A 12,397-nucleotide genomic window follows, 5' to 3' on the forward strand; every position below is an offset into this window, starting at 1 on the left:
TGGCTAGCAGTGGACAGATTACTGCAATACCGACATGTTTGTTTAATTACGTTTAAAAGTACAGGAAGCCGATCTGTGCCAGGAATATGTGCTGTTTTTGAAACTAAATAAAGAGAAAACTACCAACAAATAAATACTTTCGCCTGAATGCGGCTGGTGCTGGTAACACAAGATCTCAGCATCCCTCATCTACAGATGTGTGTTTCTTCTCTATGCGAGCATGTGTGTCAGCACGTTTTAACAGAACCATAGCGAAAATCTCCATCATCTCATTCTGAGCATTGAAGCCGATGGAAATGGCTGCACCTTCACAGACCGAACAAACCTACTGCTGTCACAATTGATATGATTCGTCTGTATCTTACTGTTTCTCTCTGGTGAATTCATGTATGTACAGAGCAGATTGCATTTTCATTTTTAAATTAGAAGCAGATCCAGCAAAAAGACACAGCCGCCCCATTGAACCACAGGGGAATGTTTTCCTTGCTGCTATTCACTAGGAGAGTTCTGCCCTCCTAGTGGGGCGTGTTTGCGTGTTTTTGTAGGTACAGTTTAAATGTAAATACGACCCCTAATGTTTGAGGGATATCTCTGGCTCCGAGTGTCTGCTTCTGTGTGTGTGTGTATGATTTAGGGCTTCTCTGTGATTTGCCTGATTGGGGTCGACGGTAGGGATGCTTCCCCGCTGACATCCCCCTCCACCTCTGCCGGGACTCTGGGCTGCTCCTGTAGAGTTTAAAGAGAAAACATGGGGTGGGGGGTGGTGAAAAGATGTGAGTAATTACTGTCTGATTATCACACAACTGAACTCAAGGCCTGGATGAGAAAAGATATTCTCAGTAAATAAACAGGCAGCTTCAGAGCTTTTACGTGTAAACAAGAATATTGATATTCAGATGGCTAGTTGGCAGTCAAAAGTCCAATTAAACAAATGGTTTTAATCATTTAGTCACAAATTAGAGGACACTGTTTGGAATTCAACATCCTCCAAACGGAAATTCTGATAACATCATACACGATGTAAGCCACATCGATATACATTGGCAAATTATATTATAAATGGGTAGTTGACAAATAAACCGTACCATGTGTCCTATGGTGCGACAGCAAAAATGTAGAAAACAAACGATTAATAATATATAATTTTATATTATGAATATTTATATTTATAGTTTAAAATAACACAAGAGAGATTTATCTATCTTTTTCCAAATTTTCCAAAATTATGGCACACTATAGAACACGTGCAGTTTATTTATCAACTAAATAAGTAAATAAACTCAAAAGTTGAACTGTGTTCTGAGGACAAGATTATAATTGTATTATTTTATATAATTTATAAACAGTGTTGTGCAAGTTACTTCCAAACTGTAATACATTACAGATTACTTGTTACTGTTATTTAAAAGTAATCCCTTACCTTACAATATTACTGTCTCTGATTTGTAATACGTTACATGACTCCTGTATTACTTTTGAGTTACTTTCACCAAAATAACTACAGAAGTAGAACTTAACATTCTGAAATAAGTCTTTGTATTTTCAAAATACAAAATACGTTTTGCCAATCAACCTCTTTAGACTGCTGATTTCTTGAATTAACTAGGCTATACACAAATAAATACAAAAAATACTAGATTAAATGCATTTCAATTCAAAATACTATTACAAAATAATAGTATTTTGTATTTCAAATGGATGTATTTGAAACACTGCCCATCCATGCAGTCTTATAAGGAGGTTGATTGGCAAAAAGTATTTCAGTTTGAAAATACAAAAATACTAAGATTAAACATTTAAATACAAAATACAATAAAAAAATTCAAAGGTATTTAAATAAAAAATAGTCCCATTTCATCACTGAACTAGATTATAGAACTCTAGCTAGTCATCATGTAAACGTTAGCATTGCTGCTGGTCACAGGGATCTTGCTAACTAGCTTCCTGAAAGCAGCCCAATGACCCCTCAAAACCCACCCAAAAGGAATGAAAACTAGCCCAATTATTTTCCGGTGTCAAATCAAAGTTAACAACTGCCAAAAGACATTTCTATTGCTATATTTACTTATCTGAATGGTTTACTATTGTATATATATATTTTTCTGATGAACTCAAAATATGTTTTGGGGGATTTAGGAAAGCAAACAATTCTGGGTCACCTTTAACTACCATTATATTTTTTCTGCTATGGTAGTCAATGATACCAAAGAATTTTCAGTTGCTAACATTCTACCAAATGTAGAATGAATAACTTCTCATCCTAACAATTTGCCTCCATACAGTGACATCATGACCCCCAAGTAATTCTTTTCAGAAAAGGTGTCCGCCAAGTCACCTCATTCTGTTTTTCACTTCATTGAGACATTAACTTTTTAAATTCAGATAATCAAAGGAAGCACAACATCTTTTATACAGAACTTCATCTTTTCATCAAGAAAGATGATAAAGTGTTCCGTGTTCCTAAGAGTTGCACTGCTTTGCCAAGTCTTAACTCTAGAACAAACCAAAGAGCAGGAAGGGAAAAGGGAGAGACCCATTAAAAGAAGGAAGACAGGAATGGTAGAAGGAAGATAAAGACAGTTTACTTATTCAAAGAACGAGAGAGAAATAGAGAGAGAGACAGAGGGAGAATGTGAAGAAAGGGGGGACTGTGATGAGAGCTCTGTAAAAGATCAAAGACCCCAAAACAGCGAAATGCAGACCACAGTACAGAATGAGAGAGAGAGAGAGAGAGATTAAAGAGAGGGAAAGATTATCGCAGCAGAACACAAATCAGATTTTAATAACCACATAATTGCTATTATCATTTTTACTATTATTGTAAGTTATTCTTTTTCCTCCTCCTCAAATATCTGAGCGAACTTTCCTATTCCTACATCCCCTTTTCTCTCTCGTTCACTTCAGTGAAGTCTGGCACTACATCAGCCACGCTGGCACACTTCCCAACACCAGGAACTAGAGATAAAAAAGCATACAAAAAAAGAGAAAGTGTGGGAAAAGGTCTGGACAGGTCTTTCAAAGACAGAAGACAGAATTCTACCTAGCAGAGTCAGCGTACAGCCAGAACATACCATACACGCTAATAGTCCAGAGACACCAAGAAAAGGGACGATTTCAATCACCGCAACCATCAGTTTCTGTTTAGCGAATTCAAACTTTGCCATTGATCATCCACCCAGAACTTCCAGAGATCTGAGAAGTCACGAGTGGCCTGCTCCCATCAGAAGCTGCTCTGGCGTTCCTCAGTCCATAAATCTGAGCAGTTTTTATATTTCTCTGTTCATCAGAGCTCTGAAACTGTTCCGTATGTCTCCTTCCCTCACCGCTGTTAAACGTCATGGGCCTATGATATTCGTGCTGAGACGTCCAGTTTGTGTTGTGCGAATGCAAGACAGCTGGACAGGGTTACACACATAATAGCAAGCAGGGCGCTATGGGCGGAGGACACTTGCTGAGCAGAGATAGCTTCAGATCGGATGAGATGATGAGACAGAGAAAGTTGGAAGACACTTTCGCCGATCCAAAAAGGTAGGGGGAGACTGGAGTGCGTTTGTAACTCCATGATGTTGTTGATGTGCTTTGATATAACATTCCCATATTTATCTGCAACAAATTAAAGTAGTTTAGAAATCCACTACTTATCCCAAAACAAAATTACTGTCAAGAACAAAGAGCACTGTTGTTACAAACTACCGCACTACTGGGGTGGTTCGGAACTGTAATAGAAAACATGGACATTAAGTAACATTTTGTACATGAATTTGTTGTCTTAATCAAATTTACTTGTTGTAAATAATTGCTATGCCATTTCCCATCACCCATCACACCCCCCCATCAAGAGTTTTCATTCACTGTAGTAAACATATCAAAAACATTTTTTCATTGAAAACAGCAACAAATGGAAATCAAATACATAGAACCTAAGCCAACAACAACCCCTAAAACATACAGTTTGGTGGGTGGGTGTTTTAGTCTATTTTACAATTCTCGCTAATGTACACATTGTGCTTTTTTGTCTAATCTTTGTGGGGCTTTGAAAAGTGATGTTACAACCTGCCCTGTATGTTCAGGCTAGTTCAGATAATAGCAGTGCTGTCATTTTACATCCATTAACACATTACAAATCAAATAAAAAAACATACGTCAAATTACTATGTACGATAGTGCTTTTACCATGCAGCTAATTTCTAATTAATTACACTGATACTGTGCTACAGTTCACTCAAAGCACCACTCTTAGTATATAAATCACTTTTTGTTGATGTTTAAAGCACTTTTTGCAAGTCTTCTAAATGCCTGAATGTAAATGTAAATAAAAAAAAAACATACTACATCAAACTGGAGTTCAAAAGAAAGCCTTTCTCTGCACTGCAAAAACTTGAACACCCAAAAATTTGAGATGCGGTTTGATGCTTGAACTGTACATATCACATCAACTTATATACTGTAAATATATAGAAAATATATACCTATTTATAATTACTATAAATATAATTCCTGTTTATTCTTTCTATAAAATATCATTCATATTCTTGCAACAAGAAACTGGTACTCAAAACACAGTACTGCAAAAAAACGATGGCCTGTTGAGGCCGATACGCGTTGGTGTTTTTAGTTTAAGTCCTGCAAATAAAGGCTTTTTAAATACCAAAATATCTATGTCTGTGCCTGGATTTGGAATCTCTTTGCCTTTTTGGAAAAAATCTATTTTCCAGATTAATAATTCATATTCTTTTTAAAACTATTCTATTTTCTCTTTTAAAATGTACTGATAACCAAAATGTATCTGTCAATGAATCAAACAATAGCTGTAAAACAGTGTTAGCATGGTGTTACACACAAAAACACTATCAGGACAGCACACATGGCACTAAAAAGCAAAAAACATTATCTAAGCAACATAAATGTAACCTACAACACCCAGTGCATATACAGTAACTAATAACGAAATAAAGACAAAAGAAAATTATAACTAAATGTTAAATTGTACACTCTCCGAAAAAAGTGTAAAAGCTATTACTGGGGCAGTACCCTTTCAAAAATTGCGTGCTGAGTGCATATTAATATCTATACATAAATGATATATTAGTACCCTTTTAAAGGCTGCTGTGTTTTATATTTCTGTGTATAAGATGATTATAAGATGATTCCTACCTTATTTATTAAAAAACAACAATTTTAACAACTAATATATTGTCTATTTATTAATATCCATTTTCACCGTAAATTTTAAAGCATCTAGCATCCAACTTTTTTTTAACTTTTATCGTATTTACTTATTCTGTGTTTTTTAAGTTAAGTTTTAGTGAACTGTTACAAGTTACAGTAAACATGATATATTTTCTTACTGTATATGAAAACCATCCCTCTGCTGGAAATCCTTAAATTCATGCACATGCAAGAATTACAGTGACTGATCTTTGTTGTTAACAAACCGGCCTTTCTGAAGCATTTGGGATCAGATTTCTTTGGCTTGTGAGCAGTATGAGGGGCAGGTGATGTTGTTCACAGTAATGAGTTTTAAGAAGAGGCCATCTATGACTATCTTTCCCCATCGGACACCCGATACAAACAAATGCTATTTTAAAGAGGAAACATTTGTTACAGGAGAAATGCCTCTGGGACTGTGGTGCAGGAAGCCGAGCCTTATTTCTCTTGGTTGAGTGAAGACAGTGATTTGTAAGGTGGGGGCAGAGTTGGGAAAGTGTTCTCAGGACATCCCATAAAGTTCTGTGATATCAGTCGTTCTGATCTAAGTTCAGATGTTTGGGTAGGTTTGACCTGGAGGTCATTTTCACCCCTTAATAAAGTAAATAGTGGGACCTGTGGAGTCATCTTGTTCAGAATGCTTTGAAAAACAGACTGTGTGAGATAAAACTGGGCTTTACTGAGGATGAGAATAAACTCCCTCAGAGTTTATGAGGATACAATATAAGGACATGGAGGGAAATGGCTTCCAAGACTAGTCCAAAAAAGTAAATTCTTTCATCATTTACTCACCCTCATGTCATTACAAACGTGTTTGACTTTCAAAATCCACTAAAACATTTCTTAAAATAGCTTATTCTGTGATCCACAGAAGAAAAAAGTCATATAAAGATTTCGAACCACATGAGGGTGAAGAATACAGAATTGTTATTTTTGAGTGAATTATCCTTTAATAGACATACAGGTAGTAGGCCTATACATTCATGTCGATAAAAACAGCTTTTTATTGTATATTTTATTTTTAAATAAAATCCTTATTTTCTTTTTAATAATCTATGTTTTTTATAGATTTTTTGGTATTTTATTAACTTAATACACAGTTTATTTGACTGCATGCGTGTCTTCTGCTTTATATTCCAAAGTCTTGACTGAATCTTGGAGGGTCGACAGATGGCCTGGAGTGCTTTCATCAGCCATGTTGAATATACGACAGCTTGCCAGTACCATGGACGACATCTAAATGCTACCAACTTGTTGGCATTCCAATGATTCATCCACCCGCTAACAAGATTCAAAATAAAAACCACCTACAATTCTACGACTTTCCATGATGTTAATAGCCACCCAAATGCTACCAGCCTAAACATTTCAGTAAATACCTGGAATAGGTGCAGGAAAATCTTAATGCTTCCTCTTACAGACAAATAATAGCTTCCTGCTAATCAGGTCTGCTTAGTGATAATCATCCTTCAATAAATACATAAATGAAGAAGTCCTACTGGCTCTGCTAGCATGTGACAGAGATTGATTGTACGGCTGCTGTTTGAAGACCTGGCATCCACGTTGCTTGTTTCTGATTCTGTGCTTTGTCATTTTAAAAGGCCGTTCCTCGCGGGCATTCGGCCGCTCCAGTTATGGACATGCTCGAGATGGTTTTGGATTTCCTACGGTTTGATCAGAATGTTGGCTGCTACCCTAATTTTGAGTCATCTCAGAGCTTTTCTCCTGCTGGACTAAAAATAGCCGTCCGGACCTGTACCCGCTACTCCTGATCGAGGAAATACCACTGGGTCAGCCCAAGAACTTGAAATGAAACATACATGATGATTTCCTGATAGGATTGCACTTCTCAGGACATGGAGAATAAGACTGAGAATGCTCTGCAGGGTTTTGTTTCATTTTGTGAAATTGCCATGACGGGGGTTGTGTAGCTCAGCGGGTGAGCAGATAAGCAAAACTAATCAGATGATGTTCTAATGATGATTGGAGGTTCTAATGACACTTTGATGTCAACACAGTTCACAAGTTCCTGCCTTGGATTGGTAGCATTCAGATAATGGGACACAAGGAGGGGATGGGGGAAGGTTGCTGACGGTGGGGGAGTTCTTATCAAATTTATGGCTTAGGGTTTCTTTTGACCCACTGAATTATTAAATCACATATAAATGTTTCCTCCATTGCTTCTGATTTAAAAATAATAAAAAATCAGGCCCAAACTTTTTTAATGTATACTTTGACATTTGGACATCTGTGTACAATAAAAGGTAGCATCAATATTTCACAGTTGCTTCCTGAAAATTATATAGAAGTCAGTCATAAAGAATTATTAATATGTGTCCAAAGTAATATTGATAAAAATCCATCCACTGTAATATATGTCATGCGTTAAAAGGTTACTTTTTTATTATTTCATTTCATTTTACTTTACTTTACTTCACTTCAATTTACTTTAGACAATGTTATTCAAACATTAGATTCCTTTACAACAGGTACAAATCCTGTATAGGGTAGAAGTTTAACACACTGACCATCAACAATAAAAAAGTAATGCAAGATATGTTTGCAGATATATTTATGGTAGAATAAATAATTTTCTTCATAGCAATTTAACCAATGGAATGCAATAGCCTCAGGTGTTCGCATGCTTCAGTAAGCATGAGCAAACGCACAGGAAGTTTCTCCTCGTGTCCACTTCTGATCCGCACTTCCAATTTATTGGTTTTGTCAGATTCTACGAGTAAATGTGTGTGCAGTATGAACTGTTATTTGAGACGAGTGCCCTCTCTCCCTTCAGCAGTAATTCTGCACTGATAAGACAGAGGTGAGGGAAGAGTCAGCCAGATTACAAGCGTTTGGTAGACCCCGATATCCACACAAACTCAAAAAATCTCCTGCCTGTCTAAGAAGGAATATAAACAAATAAGCACATGCATACATCATAATATACCTCTAACTACTATTTTATGAGATAATTATGTCAGAGTTTAACTGCTGTGATACCTTGGGTAAGTGGCAGTCTGACTGGGGTGGTGTGACCTCCCAGGAGCTCGTAGTCTGGCTCTGACCCCCTGATGGTTTCTGAAGAAAGAAGGAGGTGTTTGTTTATACAACTTCCATTACAGGACCCCCCACCCAAACAAATGAATGTCCTACAATCCACTTACCCTCATACCCCCCACGACACCCAACCCCCTTATAATGTTTATTGTTAACTCTGCCTAATATACAATAAAGCAAAACAATTTCAACTTTCTAAAACAATTCAGTCACCGTAAAATACACTTTCTTTCCTAAAAGCGACTGCAAGAGAACAAGGCTGTTTCCTTCATTTCTATCAGATACATGTTTGCTGCTCATCACAAGTCAAGAGCCCTTCACACCATCTTCACTTGGAATCTCGCTTTCTTTATCTTTATCTTTTTTTACTTTCTTTTTTACCATCCCTCTGTGTGACCTGAAACTAGGAAGAGGTTCATATACTGTACTGTGTGTGTGCGTGTGTGCGTGTGTGTGTGTGTGTGTGTGTGTGTGTGTGTGTGTGTGTGTGTGTGTGTGTGTGTGTGTGTGTGTGTGTGTGTGCGTGTGTTCCTATATACGTAAATAAATATTCGTGTGCACCATGTGTAGGTGGATATGAGAGTGGGGTACTGGAACATACAGGCAAGCATCCCCAGAATCCTTCAGCTTGGCCAAAGTTAACAGACAAGAGGGATTCAGTATCAAAGCGTTGATATTTCACTCCACACACACATAGGTGCCGGTGGGGTCGTGAGGAGGGCCCCCCGCTGACTATTTGAATACAGAACCGTTCAATTGAGAGCAAAGGGAATAACGGGTTTTGAGCTCAGGATATGCAATGAAAATATGTTATGTATATAAAAATCTGTGATGAACCCATCCGTCAGCACCTTTAAAAATAGGCACATTAAGAATTATTGTTAACTCCTGTGGTGAGCAAGGTCACAGGTGTCAAAGGACATACAGTACAGTACATACATATGGGTTCGATTCCCAGACAACACTAAAATGCTCAAATGTTCCTCTCAATGTTCTGCGAGGTTGCACAAAGGAAAGCAAGGAAGATACAAAGAAAGATATTTGGAAGAATGTCGGTAAACAAACAGATCTATGGGGGATGAGATCTGTTTGGTAATTGACATTCTTCCAAATATCTTTTTCTGTGTTCAGCAGAACAAAGAAATGTATAAAGGTTTGGAAAAATCTCAGGCCAAGTAAATGATGACAGAATTTTCATTTTTGGGTAAACTTTCCCTTTAAGACCAAAAGTCTAACACTGCCCATCTATATGCAATGTTTCTTCAATTTCTCTTTGAGTATGTTTTTACTTATAGCATTATTGGCTTATGCGTGAAGATGAAACAGCATTGTGTGTTTTATTGTTATGAGTAAGTGCGCATCTGCGTGCGCCGTGGATCATGCAAGGACGTTCGAGGATCCCTTGCGCTCCAAGTTCTACGTTCACAAAGGTGGGAGTTCTAATTGACTAAAGTTCTCAGGGTCATAAAATACAAACACCGTCATCGAAGACATTCAGAGCCAGAATATAAATGTAACACGATGACTTTTGTTCTGCCCTCCACAATTTTCAAGTCATTTTCATTTTTTCCTTCATCATCTTTTCCTTCTCATAGTTCGGAGCATTTTTTGGACACAGTGTGCTGCTTTGAACGGGAATATTTCAAGTGCGTTTGTAAGACTATGCGTGTGTGTCTGTGTGCTTTCTTTAGTGTTCCATTACCCTGTTATGTTGATACTTCGTCTTAGGGCAGGTGTGCTGGGTGAATTTAGTTCCCCCTCACTGCCAGCCGCGATACACATGTATTAATCAGCTTATGAGCGCCTCAGGACCGACTATTCATCATCGGTCCCTGCTCTCATACAGCCGGAGACCTGATTTAAGTATTGTTTGGTTTCTGTTTAATAGAAAATGACAGTAAAGTAAATCTACATCCTCGAAAGTGAATACAATGTTTATGTCCTGAAACCGCGTAAGTTGAACCGTAACACCATGAGGAAGAAACATGGTCTGCCAGGGTCAATCATCTTTAACATAATTAGAGCAAACGGGACCGTGCTTTACCTCTGCTCGTGTTTGAAGGGATTTGACTTTCCACGCATCCGCTCCATCCGCTTTTGCGTTCTTAGTTTTCGCATCACCCTGCGAAGACTGTGGAGCAAGCCGTTTTTATTCCTTTTGAAACGAGGTTCTGCTTATTTCATAACTGTTGGTTTTTTCAAAGCTTGTGAATTAAAGGCCTCTAGCGGAGACTTTAAACTACTCCTTCTGTAAAAAGGCTTTTCAATTTCACTGTTTTTAAGTGCTCCAGCCAGTCTGTTTCTGATTTCAGTCGACGGAGTTTGAATCAAAAGAGGGTAATACAGATGGCACGAGGGTTGATGGCCATTTTCTTTGAGGGGGAGATCTTTTCTTCTTTGCTTTCTTTTTCTCCATTGCTCTTAAATTTTTTTATTGTTTTTCTTCCCAGCGAGAGAGACGCAGTCAGCTACTTCACGACATCAAATTACTGATGACATGTTACGTTAATGCAACAAAGAGCGAGTCAAATGGGACATAGCAAGAGAAGGCACATAAACGCACACACAAACACAGGGGTCTCTGCTTTGATGTTCCTGGGCCTGGTGCTCGGAAGAGTAAAGCTCTCTGATGTCAGGCTTTGAAAGACTAACTTTCTCCATCCTGCTTCATCAAGTGATTCAGCCCAAGATTGAGGAAAACAGAAGATTGTACGTTCCTCTGCTGCTGCAGGCACACAAAACACAGTCACTAGGGTGTGTCACGAAAACGCATAAATTCACTTCAACAATCCCAAACATCATTCAAAGACGTGGGTCGATTATGACAGGTTTCGCTGTAATTACGCACATTTTTCATACGAATGTATAATGGAACAATCTCTGTAATCCCCTACGTGAGTTTTAATGTTATTTTCCAAGTAGTATTTTATTTAGCTTATTACCGACTGTGAGAGCATGGTGTGAGTAATCATATGGCTTTACTTTGTCATGAACACCCCCGAAGCATAAAAATACTCTGTGACTTGGGAATGACCTCTGACTTTCATTATATTACAGTAAATTGATTTTATGCGCACCTCATTCCTTTGGTTTAGTTCACAGAATCAACCTAGGCAGTTTTAATACTGTCACAACATTTTCTCGTCAAACAATTTTTGATTATGGTTGAAGTGTAATGGTTCCCGGAGAATTTTTTATTAGTCAGAGGTTGCGATTTCTTAGCTTTGGAGTCTCTAAAGAGTATGAATACAACAAGACTAGAATCTGAACACTTAACACCCAAATTAGGGATGCACGATAAATTATCGGCATATCGGTATCGGCCGATAAATGGTCATTTTTAATGTTATCGTATCGGCCGATTATAAAATTTAGGCCGATATATTACAGCTGATAAATCATAAATCATTTCCTCCGGTTATACTTCTTCAGCCTCACACTGCTCACAGTTAAAACACTGTACAGTATGCTACTTTCTTCTTTCGTGATCATTCATACTGCTAGTAGCAAAACATTGTTGATGTAGGAATAGTAACTGCATATTGTTGGAATCAGACTACTGTCTGAATGCTTTCTATCTTGAGACCTGTTAAACATGTGGCTTTTAAGAACATTTTCTGGGTTGCTCTGGAAGAACATCTATAATTTGTTTATTAAATAAAAAGTTAAAGAATCTTTAACTAGTGTAAAGTAGGCTTGGTACATGATTTTCAGGGGGAAAAAGAGAACTAATGGTTACCTTGTGTTCTGCAGTCAATGGTTTCAAATAAAAGCAGTTGTCCACTTTTTGGCTTTTGTTTCAGTCTTACAGAATTTTATAGTAATATTTATATACTTTATATCGGCCAATATATCGGTTATCGGATCCCAATGTTAAATAATTATCGGTTATAGGCCAACATTTACATATCGGTGCATCCCTAACTCAAACACAGATATGTTCTGAAACTCTAAAATGTGAAAAACATTTTAAAATTCTCCATTCTCATTTTTGTCTACACTGTAAAAAAGATTCTGTAAAAAAATGGAAAATCACAGTTTTCCCCTCTAAAATAACCCTGTTTTTCTTGTAAATTAGCATTTTTTTTTCCTGAAATTTTACCTTTATTTTACCAATTTAATTCCATCTTCC

General features: G+C 37.3%; 1 protein-coding gene across 1 annotated transcript in view; it reads right to left on the reverse strand.

The window, feature by feature from the left end:
* Positions 1-3,037: 3,037 nt before the first annotated feature.
* Positions 3,038-12,397, reverse strand: part of LOC130558741 (uncharacterized) — a 94,453-nt gene continuing 85,093 nt past the window's right edge. The window contains exons 3-4 of the mRNA XM_057341342.1: positions 8,209-8,286; positions 3,038-3,603 (exon numbers count right to left, since the gene is read on the reverse strand). Of these exons, the coding sequence (XP_057197325.1) occupies positions 3,344-3,603; positions 8,209-8,286 (338 nt within the window). The 3' untranslated portion in view covers positions 3,038-3,343. The remainder of the gene's footprint in view (positions 3,604-8,208; positions 8,287-12,397) is intronic.

Source organism: Triplophysa rosa, linkage group LG9 (assembly GCF_024868665.1).
Source record: "Triplophysa rosa linkage group LG9, Trosa_1v2, whole genome shotgun sequence".
Lineage (NCBI taxonomy): Eukaryota > Metazoa > Chordata > Actinopteri > Cypriniformes > Nemacheilidae > Triplophysa > Triplophysa rosa.